The following is an 18,913-nucleotide window of genomic DNA, read 5'->3' as shown; positions in this document are numbered from 1 at the left end:
GCCCCACCCAAGCTGGAAGTGAAGTGGGAGTGATTTCCCAGAGAAAATTCAAGTGCTTTTACCAGAGGACAGAATGGATGTCAGGCATGCAAAACAACAGCTATCCAATGCAATATATAGTGTGTATTAAGTAATTATTATATTCTAGTCATTGTACTAAGCATTTTCCAGGCATTAGTTATTTAGTAGTCACAATATCTTGTAAGATATTATCAGGTAGGATACCTTATGTTTCAAAAAAGGAGATAACACATCCAAAGTTTTTGTTGAGAAGGCAATGAGCAAAGTGATCTATAATATGATATCGGATAATAATAAGTGCCATGGAAAAAAATTAAGCATGATAAAGACCCAGGAAGATGAGAGAAAGGGATCAATTTTGATAGTAAGGTCAGAATAAACCTGAAGAAGTAAGATTTGAGCAAAGACTTGGACCAAGTGAAGGACAACTCATGAAAGTTGCAGGGTAACACCATTACAGACAGAAAAAAGAGAAGTATAAAGCCTTGAATTGTTGAATTATGATGAATTATGAATTTGGAATGTTTGAAGAAATGTAAAGAACGAAATATGGGGCTAGAATGAAGATGTTACTGAAACACAGGGGTTCTGTCTACATCCTGCTGCTTGCTGCACCAGAAGCCAATCACCAAGACAATCAGTATTGACATGGAAGAAGGCTTTAATAGGTTGCTGCAGCCAAGGAGATGGGAAATCAGTCTCAAATTCATCTCCTCAACCGACTAAAATTAGGGGTTGATATAGCAGGAAAAAATGTAACCATGTATGAGAAACCAGGAATTAGGGAAGGGTAAGGAAGATAAATTGATCAACAAGAAACAGGTGGTTAGGCAATCACCTGACAGGTGAGGGGGTCTGGTGTCTCACTGTCCAGACGTGGTCATCTGGTAAGTTTCAGTTCCTTTATATTATCTGGTTGGTTTCCTGAGAAAGGAACTTAGATAAGACAAATGTGATTTACTCAAGTTTCAAGACCAGGAGGGCCATTCTTTCATGTTTATTAAAAAAAAAAAAAAAAAAAAAAAAACATAAACATCACTTCTATGGGACAATTGGGCTGGTTTCAAAGTGAGTATAAATGAATTCAAAAAGCTAGTCAAGAGCTATTTTCTGAAGGATCTTCAGGCAATGGTTAAGAGACATTCAATTATTCTTAGTATTATGGAAAATCACGGTACACTTTTGGCAGGGGAGTAACATGATTTGATTTGTATTTTAAATATATTGACTAAGGAACAGGCAATAGTGAATAAAATATAGGTAGAGGAATTTAAAATGTTTCCAAGCTAGTTAGGAGACTATTGCAATGCTAGTGTAAGCAAGAGATGGGAGAAGTTAGGAACAGGATGGTAACAGTAGAGTGGCTGAGGATATATTGTGAAGGAGAGCCAACAAGAATTCCTATGAGTTAAAAATGTATATGTGTGAGGGAAAGAAAATTACTTGTTTTTCCTTGAGAAAATCAGTGGATATTTGTGCTAGATGCCAAAATGAAGAACCTTGGAGATGGAGCAAGTTGGAGAATCAAATTTTTGACTTGTCAAATTTGAGATGCCTAGTATAGATCCCAATAAAATTGTTGGGTAAACAATGTGAGTAACCTACTTTGAAGAGGTTTGAATTGGAGATAAGAGTTTGGGGAACAAGTACGATTACGTATCAAACCATGGATCTGAGTAATCTAATTCAGGCTCTACAGTCCCTAAATCATACAGGATAAGAAAAGTCTCTCCATTTTGTAGCTGCACCCACTGGGATACAAGTCCTCTTCAGTCCCTGTGGTAAAGGAAAAGAAAGCTCTCATACTTTCTTTCCTATCTTTAAATTCAGAAGTGACATAACCCCTTTTTCTCACAGTGTATTGGCCAGGACCAGTTAGATGTCCCTGCCTAACTGCAGCGACCTGAGAAATATGGGGGAGTACATAGAGTGTTTGTGAGGACTGTTGTCTCTTGATATGTCTCACTTCTAAGAAGAAAAATATGGATGCAGAGAGAAAAAGCCATCCTCCACAAAATGTTAAGATAGCCCACAGTATTTCTTTGTGCATTTCTAAAGGTAATTTAGCATAATTATCTAGGAATAGAACAAAAGCAAGTTGCGGTGGAAATGCCAAGGGGTGGCTTAGAGGTGACAGGATAAGAAGGCTTTTGCTTTATTCAATCATCTCTATAATTCTCCACTAGCCACTTTTTGCCAAATCCGGTGGACAATTAATGTTTTCTCTGACCTTATGTAAAATGGTATGCAAATGAAACTTTAAATTTTCATTTCAATCAGATAACTGCTCATAAAAACCTTCTAGGACTTTATCTTTTAGAGCAGGGGTTGGCTACTATGACCCATGTGCCAAAACCAGCTCGCTGTTCCTTTTTTAAATACCCAAGATCTAATTTTAAGTAGTTGGGGAGAAGTCAAAAGAGTAATATATCATTACGTGAAAATTATGTGAAATTCATATTTCATTGTCCATAAATAAATTTTTATTGGAAAACACATGCACAAAGAAACCCTTCTAGGAAGATATTACGGAGCCAGAACTACCAAATCTTAACAAGATGAAAAAGGGAGGATGTTGATATTAAATAAGCCACCTCAATTAAATCCACCCACCTCAAAAATGAAAACAGAACAGTAAAATTGACTGTTGAATTAAGTCCTCTGAAGATCAGTGTTTCGCCTCCCCGCCAGGCACAATGACATCTCTTTATATGATTTTGAGGATTATGTATTCAGTTATTTCAACTGCAATAATACTTAACATAATGAGAAATTCTTCTAGTGATTTACTTTGTAAATACTAAATTGTTTTAAGCCTCTTATTTTGAAGGTTGCATTCCTGATTGGAAGTTCTGAATAGAATTATTTTGAAAGCAAATATTTATCTGTTTAAAAACCTCAAAGACCTTGTTGTTTTCTATCCAAACACCAGCTAGGAAAATCAATATTTTCTCTTGGAAGGAAATGGTTTGGCTGCTTCAGGATCAGAATGCTTTCTAATAATACTATGGTATTTAATTTTGAAAACACAAAAATTCTTAAGAGACAAGGGGGTTGGAACTAGTGAGTGATGAGTTTTGAGAGTGTTGCTGCTTTGGAAAATAGTGTCTTGGTAATGGCATTAGTTACAGACATTTAGATTGTCTAAACACTTGGTCTTATTTTAGAGAACAACTGATTGTCTTTGTTACTTGGTTGGGATAGAATATCCTAAATACTAGGCCATTTTGTGCCAGCATGTTGCGTAGTGGCCTTAAGGAAGAGAGTTAAACATTGAAATATTTTCAGAATAATCTAAGAAATAATTGCTGTATTGTCACAGTTATTAGTTATTTCAATCAAATGCCAGTTTTAATATAAGGAGCAAATCAAGTTGTCATATGTTTTTATATAAAAATTAGTAGCATTATTATTTCTCAACTAGAAAACATTCTTTTATGATTTTCAGTGGAAATATTCATTTAAATGTCAAATATTCTATTATGTGAAATAAAATTAATCATTTTTCATATATACATGTGAATATATTCCTGTTCATTTATTTGTTAGTTTCTTTACACTTACATGTTTACTAACTTTTCAAGGACTGGGGTAGCTTAGAATAACTCAATAAATCAATAAAACATAAGTTTATGGTAACTAGATAGAAGTTCAAGAAAAAGAATACATGTGCAGTCTATTATGTGAATATTTTATATAAATTTCTCATAAAATCTACAGGTGGTGAATAAGTGACTCTAGGGAAAGTATGAATATTAACAAAAACATTGGAGCTACTAGAATTTTTTATTAAGGAGAAACAAACATATTACACAGTTCAGTTAAGCTTTATGAGATACTAAATACCAATTTACATTTAGTTAATTATTCAATCTAAGTAGTACAAGTACTTGGTGATAAATATTTACATTTGAAAAGTCATAACCAATGGGAGAAGTGTTATTTATATCTATTTAACGTACTAATTCTATGGTAGTAAAAATCCAGTGTAGTAGCAGCTGCATATGCAATTGAATTTGCTGGAATTATAAAGAAAAAAACTGAGAGCAAAGTAAATGGAGTAAAACAGTACTAAAACAAAAATAGCACAAACTGATTTGTGTTTCTCTGAAAAATTCCAGGTGTTGTCAAAGTGGATTATGGAGATGTGTCAGTCAGAAAAACACTAAGAGAAAATCTGAAGTGTAAGCCCTTTTCTTGGTACCTAGAAAACATCTATCCGGACTCCCAGATCCCAAGACGTTATTACTCACTTGGTGAGGTATGAATTATTTATTTCGGCTAAGTTATAAATATATTTTGCAAATGGAGCAATTTCTAAGGAGCTCAGTATTTTTTATGTTATGAAAATGCTGTAAGAGATTTTTAATTAGATCTATTTTAAGTAACTTCTCATATTTCAAGGACCATAAAGTCTTCATCATAAGGAATCATAAAAATGAGCAGAAATTTTAAGATTGAACAAAAAAAATTTTTTTGTTCCAACAGTACTAAAACTTTTGTGTCATTTACACTCTTAAAATTTACTGTGTACTCCAAACACCTTTTGTTCATGTGGGTTAGAACTATGATTAATATTTACTGTATTTAAATTAAAATTGAGAACTTTAAAACCCATTTTTTACTAAACATTATGTAATAAGCAATTACATGTTAATGTAAATAACATATTTTTGAAAAGTAAATATATTTTTTCCAAGCAAAATCAAGTAATTATAAGAGACTACCATTGATTATATTTTTGTAAATTGCATTAATGTCTGTCTTAATAGAAGATAGCTGGATTGTCATATGTGCTTCAGTATTCAATCTATTGCAGTACAAGGCAGTCTATTACAATAGCCTCTAGAAAACTCTTGTATACTCAGGAGAATGTGAAAGTGAAAACTGAAAGTAATATCTTGGTACTATAACAAAAGTGGTGTTGACTTTTTAGACACTGTGAGAACCATTGATCTGCACCATTCTTTTCTACATATATATTTTATCTCAAAATACAAAAGTGACTTCATTATAACTATACAAACATATATATAATGTATGTATAATATATTTATAATATTTTCATACATACAGATATATATAATCCTGCATTCATCTCGTAGATTGATTATATGTAATATATATAATATATTTCTATATATCATATATATATATATATCTCAACTGGTCAAAATAAGAATTATATTTCCTTTATGAATTATATCCTCCATATGGATAATTTTCCACTTAATAGGAATCAAAGCTACTTTAATATTGGTTGTGATTAAAGCATTTCAAGAGCAATAAATAGATGGGGCGCAGTGGCTCTCGCCTGTAATCCCAGCACGTTGGGAGGCCAAGGTAGGCGGATCACAAAGTCAGGAGATCGAGACCATCCTGGCTAACACGGTGAAACCCCGTCTCTACTAAAAATACCAAAAAAAAATAGCCGGGCGTGGTGGCGGGTGCATGTAGTCCCAGCTAGTCAAGAGGCTGAGGCAGGAGAATGGCGTGAACTCGATAGGCGGAGCTTGCAGTGAGCTGAGAGAGCACCACTGCACTCCAGCCTGGGCGACAGCGAGATTCCATCTAAAAAAAGAAAAGCAATAAATAATGCACTTCGGAAATAATTATCAAGTAATCATGTTCTTAGATTTAAAATTCCATTGTTGTAGGTCATAATGGTAGACTATCTGAAAATTTATACGGCACAATCTAATACTTTTTTGGGTCATCTGCCTTAATGCTCTGTAACTTTTTTTTTTTTTTTGAGACAGAGTTTCGCTCTGTCGCCCAGGCTGGAGTGCAGTGGCCGGATCTCAGCTCACTGCAAGCTCTGCCCCCTCCCCCGGGTTTACGCCATTCTCCTGCCTCAGCCTCCCGAGTAGCTGGGACTACAGGCGCCGCCACCTCGCCCGGCTAGTTTTTTGTATTTTTTTAGTAGAGACGGGGTTTCACCATGTTAGCCAGGATGGTCTCGATCTCCTGACCTCGTAATCTGCCCGTCTCGGCCTCCCAAAGTGCTGGGATTACAGGCTTGAGCCACGGCGCCCGGCCAATGCTCTGTAACTTTATAAACATACCTTACTTACAATTAACTAGAAAAAAGTAAAGAAAAAATATATTTGAAGTGACTGGAGCCCTAGCTGAATCGTTTTTAATGATTGATTTATGTGCCATCTTCATGCCCTATTGTCCAAGTCTCCACTTCCTTATTAGCCATGTAAATATCTCTCTATAGAGCTTGATTTACATATATTTAACTTTAATCTGAATAACGTAGTGAAAAATTTCATGTGTAATAACATTGATGTTACCACTTTCTAAGTGTATGACTTTAGACTAGTCACTTAGTCCTGTGCCTCAAAGTATTTTTTTTTTAATTGGTCAAGGGGGTATTGTTGCTATCATTTTCAAATATGTAACATCCTCATGTTGGCACTGATCTCACAGGGGTTTACATTTAATGCAGAAAACATACGACAGTGCTTTTTAAAATAGAACAGTCCTTGCATGTTAGTTATTATAAACGACTGAAGATCTCTGATAAAATATTGTAGTATCCTTATCACTTTATTGAAAATTTGTTTGAACATTGATGAACCTGACTGTATCCTCAGAAGAAAGGAAGTTTTATATTCTTAATATAAGATGTTTCTTTCACTGTCGCCAGTGGACCCAAATCATTAGTAAACATCGATTTCTTTTTCTAAAAGGAGGAATGACCAAGGGCTGTAACAGGACAGAAATGAGCAAAGAAGACTTTTGGAAATTCTCTGGGGCCACCAAGGTGACTCCTGAGAAAGACTCAGGGCTCTGTAACAGAACTAGATGTTTACTTCCAAGTTAAAAATCCAATTTTATGCTGTCCTGCACTACATCAAGGAAACCTAATTCACTTTCTAAATTGTAAAAATAAAATATAGTGTGGGCAAATTCCTTTGTACAAACTACTAATTTCCAATTAGTTATCTTCTACAATGGATCAGGTGACCATATTTTAATCTGTAGAAATACGTTATGAAAAGATTTTAAAGAGAGGAATTGAGCCTTTCGTAGTATCTAAAAGAGGCAGTATGGCGTATTGAAAACATTCCAGCCCCTGAAGCCAAGAATAGGAGGGTTCAAATCCTAGCCTTACAGCTTTCATTTTGAGTGGTGTTAAGTATCCTCTCTACTACCTCTGTCAACAGAATAAAGATAATAATAATGGGTTATAGTGATGACTGAAGACATAAAACATATAGCCCAATGCCTAGCAAGAAAAGTAGCACAGCAGTAGTTACAGTTATAATTATTATAGCTACCGTTTATTGATTTCCTATGCCAACAGTTATTCTAGGTGCTTTAGATGAATTACGTAAACATTAGAACAACTTTCATGACTTAGGTTTTATTATTGCAGGATTAATAAGGAAACTGACACACAGAAAGTTTGTATGCTTGGCCTGTAGGTCACATAGCTAGTTAACTATTGAAGTTAGGAAAAATTACATGCTAGTCCAACACTAAGGCTCACTTTTTCTTATAACTAGAAGGAGAAATAGATGATTTTATTATATTTTAATCATTCCAAATATTTTTATTAAATAAGAGCATGAAGCTGAGTGTATTGGCATGTGCCTGTGGTCCCAGCTAGTCAGGTGGCTGAGGCAGTAGTATGACTTGAGCCAGGAGTTCAAGACCAGCTGGGTAACATAGTGAGAACCCATCTCTATTTAATACAAATAAAAAAAGAACTTGAGCTATGTCTTAGTCCCTTAGGGCTGCTATACCAAAATACCTTAGATTGGGTAATTTATAAATAATTTATTTCTCACAGTTCTGGAGATTAGGAAGTCCAAGATCAAGGTGCCAGCCAATTTAGTGTCTGGGAAAGGCTGGCTGCTTCCAGGATGGCACATTGTCACTAAGTCCTCATATGGAAAAAGAGGCAAATGATATATCATCACATGGACAAGGGGCAAGACAGCTCGCTTCAACCTCTTTTATAAGGTCACTAATTCTATTCATAAGGATGAAGCCCTCATGACTTAAACACTTCCCAAAAGGCTCCACCTCTTGAATCTTATGATTCATAGTTAGACATGTTATCTCTTGGGCCACCATTCCTCTTGGCTCCGCCTCTTAATACCACTACAATGGGGATTAGATTTCAACATGAATTTTGGATAAATGCATTCAGACCATATCAAACTAAACCTTTTGTTATATGTTGAAAATGCAAAGTCAAATAAGGAAAGACCTTTACTCTTAAGCCTTTCTACCAAAATAGGGATGCGGAGGTGGGTAGGGCAAGAGAGAATCAAACAAGTAAAGAAATTCAGTAGAAGTAAAAGATGCCCTGCATGACTTACATGATATGCTGTAACGGCTGTTTAAAAAACCTGATACATTTAAAAAATACAGTAAGTTCTGTGCTTTTTGAAGTATTAATGTACTGTAGTTTTCCACTTTAAAACTAGCCTTAAAGAAATGCAATCCAGCATCTGTTTCCATGGAAACAGAAGGACAAATTCACCAAGCACTACCTCCTAATTCAATTTTGCATGGCCATGTATGCATAATTTAAGATGGACATTTTGATAATGAGTTAGAGTTGAACTGTTAATGAACAACAGTCATTTACTAAAGCCTTTTCCTTCTTACTGCCTGTTATTAACCTTTATTGGAAGAATGTAAAAAGATATTTTTCCTTATGTATAAGGCACTTTCTCTTAAATAATTAGAGTCCCAAAGCAATATCAAGTGTTCAAGCTACTTGTCATCAAAGCAAGAACAATATTTCTTTGCAGTATATTCATTTGTACTTCTCACTGAATTTGAAATGAAATTGTGTGGCTTTAACAATTCATATATTTTTCACTTCAATGTTTCTCAAAGTCTATTTAATATTGCTGTGTATTGGTGAATATAAATGTTTCCTTGTCAATTTCTTTTTATAACTTTCCTTGCTGTGTAGGAATATATATAGGCAAATATGGTATTCAGTTTCTCCATTATATACCATCACCAAAGTCAATAGTTATTGATATCAGATATCTGTATCTTAATTTATTTTATGTTTGCATCTTACTCAAGCAATTGAAATATTACTTTATCCAGCCCACGAATTACATGCAGTTTCCAATGTGAAGTTAAAAGCTGTGCAATTGCTTTGAACTAAAACCTTTAAGTAAGTTAATGAAGCATGTGTCTTTTAGACTCAGTAAGCAGATCATAATGGAATAAGGAAGTTGAGCTCTTTGCAGCATTAAATTCTCTCTTAACTAGCCCTGAAGCTTATGTAGATTTAACAGGCTGGGTTCTGATCTTGTAAATGTAAGTGTAAGACTGAAAGAAATGGCATTCTAAAATAGAATGTCTCAACCCAAATTTTTGGGTTATGACAGGATTTCTGAAAAAAAAAATACATTGTGAACTAAAATTGAACACAATCTGAGGGCAAATGAAGGAGATGAGGATTTCAGGAGCCAAGTGACAACTCTTGGTGCTTAAAATTTGCATTTGCATGTTGCTTTGAAGATGTTTTGACATTAGTGTATGCATTTTGTATTGTGTACTTGACCTCAGGATTTCTTTTTCCTCTTGTATCCTTTAGCCATAGTAAGTAGTTAAAGTTCTTGCATATATTGTTATTGTATTCCTTAAATATTGCTGAAGGGCAAATTTAAGTAATGAAAAATAGACATCCATGCTGCTAGGCTGCAGAGATTAAGGGTAAAATCAGTTACTGCCAAATGCAGAAGCTAAAACGCTTAAACGTTTACCTTTCTGTTGATAATCAGATCTATTTATAGATTCACAGTCTTCTTGGCCCTTTAATAGGATGACCAGCAAGAAAGCCTTATTAGGTGACTTATATAAATATGGACATTTTTCTGTTCATTTTATTTCCAAAATTCTTGGGGACTCAGTAGCTAATTTTTATACCAGGATTTCTGAATATGTGTATGTTTAGGGAGAATATGTCACCCTTTATTGGATGGCTACCTTAAAGTATGTTGGGCTAGGTAACTCACCTGTGAACAAAGCATGCTATTTTTATTACCTGAAAATATTGTATTTTTTTAACTTCATATTTCTAATAAACTAAAATTCATTCTAATTTTATTACTTAAATGTGTATTGGCACAAACAGCTGCAACAAACCATATGCCAGTTTGTCATTTACTGAATTCTCTCAGGATTTTGGTTGTCGCTGTTTTTGTTACCAACCAAATAAATTAAATTGTTTATTTTTCTATGTTCTTTACTTTTGGGGGGAAGGGATTTCACGTATCAGATAAGAATAATTTTTAAATCTCACAGTCATTAATCAAAGACCTTCTAAATCCAGGTCTGCATAAGTGAAGTCAACTTGAATTGTTTCAATATACAGATTTTGTTCTCATCTTTCTGATTTATTCACAATTAGATTAAACAGAAATATACTTTAAATGCATATCCACAAGAGCAATCATATTATGGAAATATTAACATTAAGCTGTGGAATTCACTGCAAATGTGCTTATTTCCATCTTTACAAAGAAAAGAGAAAACAAATGAGGTTGACATTTGTGAAATAGTGATAAAAAGTAACAACGTGCAATTGAAGAATAAGCATATGTTGGGGTAATTAAAGTAAAATAATGCTAGTTTGACAGTCTTTAGAATGGATTTAAAAGAGTTTTTAAAATGCAAAGATTGGTGGCGGGGGGCATGGGGAGTATGTATCTCTCTTTTAGAAATGGAGTTCTCATTGCTACTTGCTTTTACATTCCAGCAGAGGGAGCAAAAGCTAATGAACAAATTATATAAGTGGTAAGAACATTACCAATGATGCTGCAATGCACAGAAACATTTAGAAAGTCTTGCTGATTTCAAATATCAAAACACAAGTGGGAAAAATGCCCTGAAGTTTATGTCACTAAGAATTGTTTTCAAGCACTAAAAGATTATGTGTAAACACAGAAATTTCAAAGCAGACAGCCAATTAAAGTTAAAACTATCTTGGCCTTGTGCCATACATTCAAAGCTCTACCATAACATAAAGAATGAGTCAAAAGAGTTTACCAGATCTTAGAGCTACCAGTATGCTCTACTATTTTGATTCAAGTTCTAGAACAGACTTTGTAAAGAATTTTTAATAAAGTTCTTTAGTTGTTGGTTGCTTTGATTTTTCTCAGGATTAATGACATGACCAAGGCATTGTTACTGTCAGGTAATATGGTACCAGTGATAGAATTGCATCTTTTCTGAAATTTCACTTCTTCCCTTAAACAACATTCTTTGTGAGTATATATTTGAGGTCTCAAGGCGTTCTTAGAAAAGTTCTGATTTTAGAATTATACATGATCATCCTAAATTTGATTATCCTTTACATCTCAAAAGATGAGATGCATAGTTTCAACTCTCCCATATGCTAGTATTGAGATACGCATTAAGATTTGTTTGCTGAGAATCGTTAGAAAACACCAGTGACCATTTTTGTATTTTGAAGACAATACAGCAGATGCCTACAGGGTTGGGCTCGCTCACTTGAGAACAATCTATGTGCTTCTATCTGCCCTGTAGGTGCGCATGACTTTAAAAAAATCTGAATGTTATAGGCCTAGTAGTGATAAAAACCTTTCAGATTTTTAGGCTGGACATGGTGGCTTACGCCTGTAACCCAGCGCTTTGGGAGGCCGAGTCAGGCGGATCACTTGAGGTCAGGAGTTTAGACAGCTTGGCCAGCATGGTAAAACCCCATCTCTACCATAAATACAAAACTTAGCCAGTTGTGATGTAATTCCATGCCTGTAGTCCCAGCTACTTGAGAGGCTGAGGCATGAAAATCACTTGAACCTGGGAGTTGGAGTTTGCAGTGAGCCGAGATCACACTACTGCATTCCGGCCTGGGTGACAGAGCTAGACTCCGTCTCAAAAAAGGAAAAACAAACAAAAAAAAAAACCTTTCAGATATTGTCTCTATCCCTGGTGATATGTCCCTCTTATTTGTTTAAGATGGCAATTGATATCCTGATTTCCTGACACTCTGTCCTCCACACTGCTAATCTCTCAGGTTACCCTGGACATAGACAGAAATTATTTGCCTGACCTCAGCTCGTCAGGCTGGCACTAAGCATAAAGAATGTTTTGTTTTTAGGCTTTTTGACTTGGTCCCCCAGGGCTAATTCCAGGCTGCCTTTGTGTATCTTGTTTCATATGTCTTCACCAGTTGTCTAGATAACCTCTAGTTAGCTCTGTTCAAGCAGAACTGAGTCTTCCCTTGCCCCTTCCAGGCCTCCTTTCTAAAACACACTGCCTGCCTGTCTGGAAGTCAGGACTGGAAATTCCCAGACTCAATAGAATACCTTTACATTCCTTGTTTTGGCAAATTAGTTAACCTCTCTGTATCTTAATGTTTTTGTTTGTAAAATGGGAGTAATAGGTTGGCACATACAATTCAAATAGTTTCTCATTTATATTGTTATTATCATCATAGTGAAGGTGGTAGTGGTTGTCTCTCTTTTCTCCCTGTGGCAGGTTTCCTAAACCATTGACTCCTGTATATTGCTATTCTCCCAGATTCTACATCCAGCCAGACTTGACTTCAATTCCTATTTTGTATCCACTTAGCACCTGCTGCATTCTGAAGGACAAGTAATATTACACATCCACAAACTACAAAACCACATTGAATGTGGAGTAGTTAGAATGTGCTAGAAATAGGATAGGCTTCTTTTCATGCAGTCCCCAAGAGAAGTCTGTTCTGGAATTCTGGAAAAATTGGTGGCAGCAATGACATAGTGTGTGAATCTCTGAATTTTCCCATTAAAACAGAAAAGAACAAATAGGGCAGCAAAACTTAAAAAAATAATGAACAATTTTGACAACAAAATTAGGTGGCAAAGTGTTCTCACAAATTCTCAGATATGAGCTGACATTGTCATGACCCAGATGATACTACAATTTTTGCGAGAGACAACAGAGGAAAGCAATGAGGTATCGGATAGAAATGAGGTCAGGATAACACCCAATTTTCTAAGAGATACTCATGAGAAATTGTTTCAGGCCAGTTGGATAATAGTAGCTGAAAATGGGAGAAGTACCTTGCAGGTGAGCAAAAAAAACTCCTCTCTAATATCTAAAGGGTCTGAACAGTGTGCAGTCTGTGAATTCTTGAAACTCACTAGCCGAAGCTCCTTCTCAGAAGACACTTCAGAGAATAAAGCCCAACTAGAGTGGGAGGAAAAGGAAATGAATGGTTCAGATTAAAATGGATGAGGTAAATGGGGTCAGGAGGTCTCAAGAAATGGAAGGGTAATTTTTTTAACGCTTCAAAAAATACAGGAAAAGTGTTCTATATTTGTGAAATTAGAAATGGTCTTTTGATCAACCCTTTCCCCTTAAAAGACTAGGAAAATTGATCTTATGCAGAAAAGGAAAGAAGGAAGAAAGAAAAAAAGGAAGAGAGAAAAGAACTAGAAGAGCATGACTGATGTAAGAAAAAGATAGAAGTAGAGTGGTATCTCTGCAAACAATGCAAGCACACCAATGCTTTATGCTCATAAGACAGAGGAAAAATGTAATCTAATATTTCAAAAGATGCTAAAATAAATGCTCTAAATGATAGAATATAGGAAAGAACAACATAAATCAAATTTAGAAAAACTGAAATGAGGGACTAGAATGCAGGAAAGAATTAGAAATCAAAGACTAAATAATTTCAGAAATGAAGGTCAAACTTGTAAGAACACATGAGTGAGTAATACCAAGAGAGTATGCGATATGAATTTCAGAAAGGAAAAGGAACAACCAAAAAAAATAAAAATTGGAAACTAAATTGTTCAATTGAAAGTGACACACATAGAAGATAAGCAGCAAGACCCAAAATAATAGGATTTCCTAAACAGAAAAACCAATGAAATAAAATGAATATTAATAACTATAGGCCAGGTGCAGTGGCTCACACCTGTAATCCCAGCACTTTGGGAGGATGAGGCTGGTGGATTACCTGAGGTCAGGAGTTCGAGACCAGCCTGACCAATATGGTATAACTCCATCTCTTCTAAAAATAAAAATAAAAAATGAAAATTGACCAGGTGTGATGGTGAGCACCTGTAATCCCAGCTACCTGGGAAGCTGAGGCAGAAGAATTGCCACCACTGCACTCCAGCCTGAGCGACAGAGTGAGACTCTGTCTTGAAAAATAAAATAGTAACTATAATTCCGGGAAACTTTCCTGAAAATAAAATTGAAATGATATTGTGAAAAGGAGCACTACATCCCTGCGAGAGTGATCCTTAATGAGTAATGTCAAGATATATTTTAGTAAATCTCCCAAACTTGAAAGATAAAAAAATCAGTTTGGTTTCCAGGGAAATAGATACTTGTAAGAATTAAGGGGAGGGGGGGAACCCAGATTGTAATCAGAGTTTTCAAAGGAATCCTTTACTCTGGAAGTAAATGGAGTAACATTGAAAAGGTATTCAAGTTTGGTGAGCCATGGACTTCAGACCTATCGAAGTGATTTTCAAGTATAGCAGCCACAGATATAATTATCAACATGCAAGAACTCAAGACTGTTGTTCCTGGGAAATAGAAATAGCATTTGCCCACTTGTTCAGGCCCAAAGCTTGACATATTTCTTGATGTCTTTATTTGTGTCATAACTCACATTCAATTCAATGGAAAGTTCCAATGGCTGTACCTTCAAAATATATCCAAAATTGGACCTTCCACCCGCATTGTTGGTCTCTTAATCAACCATCATCTCTTGCTGGCATGACTACAGTGGCCTTCTTCCTTGTTTCTCTGCTTCCAGTCTTTCCTCCCTCTAATCTACTCTCTGCACAACAGCCACAATAAGCTATTATACCATGCCTATGCTAAAAAATCTCATGATTCCTTACTATTACTTAGTCTGGAATACCTCTCTAACCTGCCCCTTGCTCACTGCAGTGCTGGCACAATGCTAGTCCATTATTTCACTCAGTATTGTCCAGCTTACAGGGAGCATCCATTTGCTGTTTCCCTGCCCAAAATGTCCTTCCATAGATGAAAATACGGTTGCTCTCCTCTTCATTAAGCATCTTTTCAAGTGTATTTGTTCAAATTGACCTTTTCTTTCTAAAACAATACTATCGCCTTTGCTTTATCTACCCTTACTATTCTTTATATTTCTTCACAGGATTTCTTGATTTTCTGACATATTACAAATCTATTTATTTGTTGCTCTCTTCCCTTCTAAAACATAAGCTTTATGAAGGAAGCGACTGTGTTTATTTTGTTGCTTTCTGTATCCTCAGCACCTCAGGTAGTACCTGGTATGAGATATACATTTTCCTGATACTACTTCTCAATTGAATAAAGGAATTCACAAGAGGTGTTACATACTAAAACATAAAGTGCTATCTTTTGTAGAAAATAGATCAATAATAGGTTGTTACTGAAGGCAAAATATCTTGGGGTCATTTTTAAATATTCTTCTTAATTTGTCAAAGAGTAAGATGGCATGCATCTCCAAGAAGTCCCTTTCCAATACCACTATCAGAGTATGTACTAGGCTGAATATGGCTTTTAATTTTCTGTTTTCCAGCAAAGAGAAAAAGCCTTACAAACAATTCAAGCTGTAACCCCTATAGTTATTAATTAGTGTCTATGCAAGTACCATGCATCTAGCAGAGATTCTTCTAATCAGATTGCATACCTTATGTCTAAAAATCAATTAGTCATTTTGTGAGATGTTTATTTCTCTAAGTATTATGGCATTATACTGTTCTATACTCTTTTAGGAAGCTAAATAGCAATAATGTATCATCTTACTATTTTCAAGAAATCTTCCTTTTATGAAAAGTTAAGAAAATCTGATGTAAGGGATTTAAAAATAATTCAACTTATGTAATTTGATCAGACTATGTGCAATCTACACCGACCTATTTACTACATCATATGACAATTTATCAATTGTTACTGTCCTTAATCCTCTACAGCTGCAGCTCCTAAAAGGTCTTTTGCTTATAGGTTCAATCCCTTCCAGTGCCTGAACCACCTGAAATCAGATTGAGAATATATTTCAGCCCTATATGAACCGGTACAGGTTTTGCTTCTGGAAGCCCGTGCCCTTTCCTTGTAATATTCAGTGTGTGTTTTGTCTTTTTAATGGGTTGCTGCTCAGATTTTTATGAAAGCACGTATAACTCTGCTCTAAATTTCGGCCCCTTGAAACAGCGCTTGATGACTATGTCCAGTTTTTTCTAACGTTTACCAAGTGGGAATTCTGATCTATACTATTCTCAGTTACTGATGGGGGCCTTAATGCAAGTCATACCACTTTCCCCAACTCCAGGTACTAGTACTTGGCCATGAGGTTCTGCACCACAGAAAAAGTGAATTGTGTAAACCAAATTCATCCTCTGTATGTTTATGTAATAAGTTTCCCATCTTACTCATTTGCCGATGTGAGGAAACATGTACTCAAAGCATAGATAACTAAATAGACGTGTCCAATAATTCTCCCAAGTGAACAGTAAAATATGCATGTCTATGGCTCAGAGATACAAACTTTTCTTTTTTTTTTTTTTTTTTTTTTTGAGACGGAGTCTCGCTCTGTCGCCAGGGCTGGAGTGCAGTGGCCGGATCTCAGCTCACTGCAAGCTCCGCCTCCCGGGTTCACGCCATTCTCCTGCCTCAGCCTCCCGAGTAGCTGGGACTACAGGCGCCCGCCACCTCGCCCGGCTAGTTTTTTGTATTTTTTTTTAGTAGAGACGGGGTTTCACAGTGTTAGCCAGGATGGTCTCGATCTCCTGACCTCGTGATCCGCCCGTCTCGGCCTCCCAAAGTGCTGGGATTACAGGCTTGAGCCAAACTTTTCAAAAGCAGAGTGGACAGGCATAAATACATATTTGGGGTTGAGACTAAGTAAAAATCTGAAGTATCCCATTTATTAGAAGGTTTTTTCTTTTCTGCTTTCATTTGTTCTTGATTCAGTCAGATTAGTATCTTTAAAGTCAATTAATGGTTTTGTAATTACATTTGGCACAAATATGTATTAACTTTATGTTAATTATGGGATTAATGCCATGTTTGAATGTAAACCAAGAACTTTATGTCTGTAGTCAGCAATTTAATCTTGCTTTTGAGGAATTTGTAATGTGAAATCATTGTTTAGCCTTGTAATAGCTTTCCTTAGGGTTAAGCACTTCTCAATAAGTTTGGCATTAGGCATGAAAGAAGATGCATGAATATGTTTTAGTCACAGATATAAACAATGTAATCTTTATTAACAGAATAGAACATACAGTAATGAAGCAATCTAAAAGAACATAAATTTTAATATTTAGCCAATTTGTTTTTATTTCCTTCCATGCAATAGTATAGGAGTTCAAGAATAGTCAATGGTTATTTGAGTGGAATATGAAAACTGTGTCCTAATTTTAGAGGATTTGGGGAAGAACTCCTAATTCATAATACGTAGCTGCTTCCTTCTTCTATGATACTATGCTATAAACAGGGAATGTCTCTTGATTAGATGCCAATGCCAATTCTGTTCAAAAACTTCAGGAGGAGTTTAGAAATGTATACAGGTTAAGAATGGACACAGAAAAAGAAAAATATGTAAGCAGTATGTTTTTCTTGGAGAAATTTTCGTATGAAGTTGTATTATTCAGTTAACAATAGACAGTAACATAAGAAGGATTTGATGACTTAAATAACTGTTTGATTTATGTCCCCCCCTCCTTTTTGTGTGTTTCCTTTAGATAAGAAATGTTGAAACCAATCAGTGTTTAGACAACATGGGCCGCAAGGAAAATGAAAAAGTGGGTATATTCAACTGTCATGGTATGGGAGGAAATCAGGTAAACTCTCCCTTTTTATCAGCTTCATATTTTAGAGGAAAAATATTGTTAAAACTATCAGTGGAGACCATGGCTCACATGTTAATAACTATAAACTGAACTTAGTAAATAAGTGTGCATTCAAATCTATAACTAATTTGGCTATTTAATTGTCCCAAGGATCTTAAAAGAGCCCTGAAAAATTAAATAAAAAGAGCAACACTTTCAGTGTGCCTACAGTTAATGAAGATATCCAAATATTTTAGACAATCTCATTTTATCATGTATGAGCAAATGAGGAGTACATTGTATTCTATTAACTGAATATATACAAGAATTCCTCCACATCTGTGATGCTTTCCCAATGGTTATTATTCTCTATTTCTTTTCAAATTTTTATGTATATTATGGTTTTTGGTTTTTTTTTTTTTTTTTTTTGAGATGGAGTCTTGCTCTGTCACCCAGGCTGGAGTGCGGTGGCCGGATCTCAGCTCACTGCTAGCTCCGCCTCCCGGGTTCACGCCATTCTGCCTCAGCCTCCCGAGTAGCTGGGACTACAGGCGCCCGCCACCTCGCCCGGCTAGTTGTTTTTTTTTTTTTTTTTTTTGTATTTTTTCGTAGAGACAGGGTTTCACCGGGTTAGCCAGGATGGTCTCAATCTCCTGACCTTGTGATCTGCCCGTCTCGGCCTCCCAAAGTGCTGGGATTACAGGCTTGAGCCACCGCGCCTGGCGTATTTATGATTTTTAAGAGCTTTTGAAGTTTAATAAAATGTTTAAGTGCATACTTCAATGTTGAAGGCTGACTAAAACTCTTGGACAGCTTTTCTTGTGTATGACAAGTTCTTGTGCTCTCCTTAAGCATTGGAAAATAACTTTGCAAGGTGGGCCACATGGAGGCTATTTGACTGTGAGTCTTCAGGCCAGAGCTATTTTACTGCCATGGCCACTTTGAGAGGTAGAATTTGGAGTTCCTGGGAACTATACCAACAAAGCAGAGTTTGAGGTAGTTGATCCTCTGTAAACAAGTTATCTACAGAAGTTTAGGGGAACCGCAAGATTTTTATTCAGAGGTAGAATTTCTGAGTTAGTGTGAACCGAGGTTGC

The 18,913-nt window shown here is 35.7% G+C and overlaps 1 protein-coding gene across 2 annotated transcripts in view; it reads left to right on the top strand.

Annotated features, from left to right (window-relative positions):
* GALNT13 (polypeptide N-acetylgalactosaminyltransferase 13) overlaps positions 1-18,913 on the top strand; it is a 612,297-nt gene that overhangs the window by 548,892 nt on the left and 44,492 nt on the right. For both annotated transcript variants that reach the window (XM_033231450.1, XM_033231449.1), the window contains exons 10-11: positions 4,143-4,282; positions 17,730-17,828. In XM_033231450.1, the coding sequence (XP_033087341.1) occupies positions 4,143-4,282; positions 17,730-17,828 (239 nt within the window). The remainder of the gene's footprint in view (positions 1-4,142; positions 4,283-17,729; positions 17,829-18,913) is intronic.

This window comes from Trachypithecus francoisi, unplaced genomic scaffold, assembly GCF_009764315.1.
Source record: "Trachypithecus francoisi isolate TF-2019V2 unplaced genomic scaffold, Tfra_2.0 Lachesis_group13, whole genome shotgun sequence".
NCBI classification, from domain to species: domain Eukaryota; kingdom Metazoa; phylum Chordata; class Mammalia; order Primates; family Cercopithecidae; genus Trachypithecus; species Trachypithecus francoisi.
Note: the sequence above shows the minus strand (reverse complement) of the source record. Positions and strands in the feature narration are given on the sequence as shown.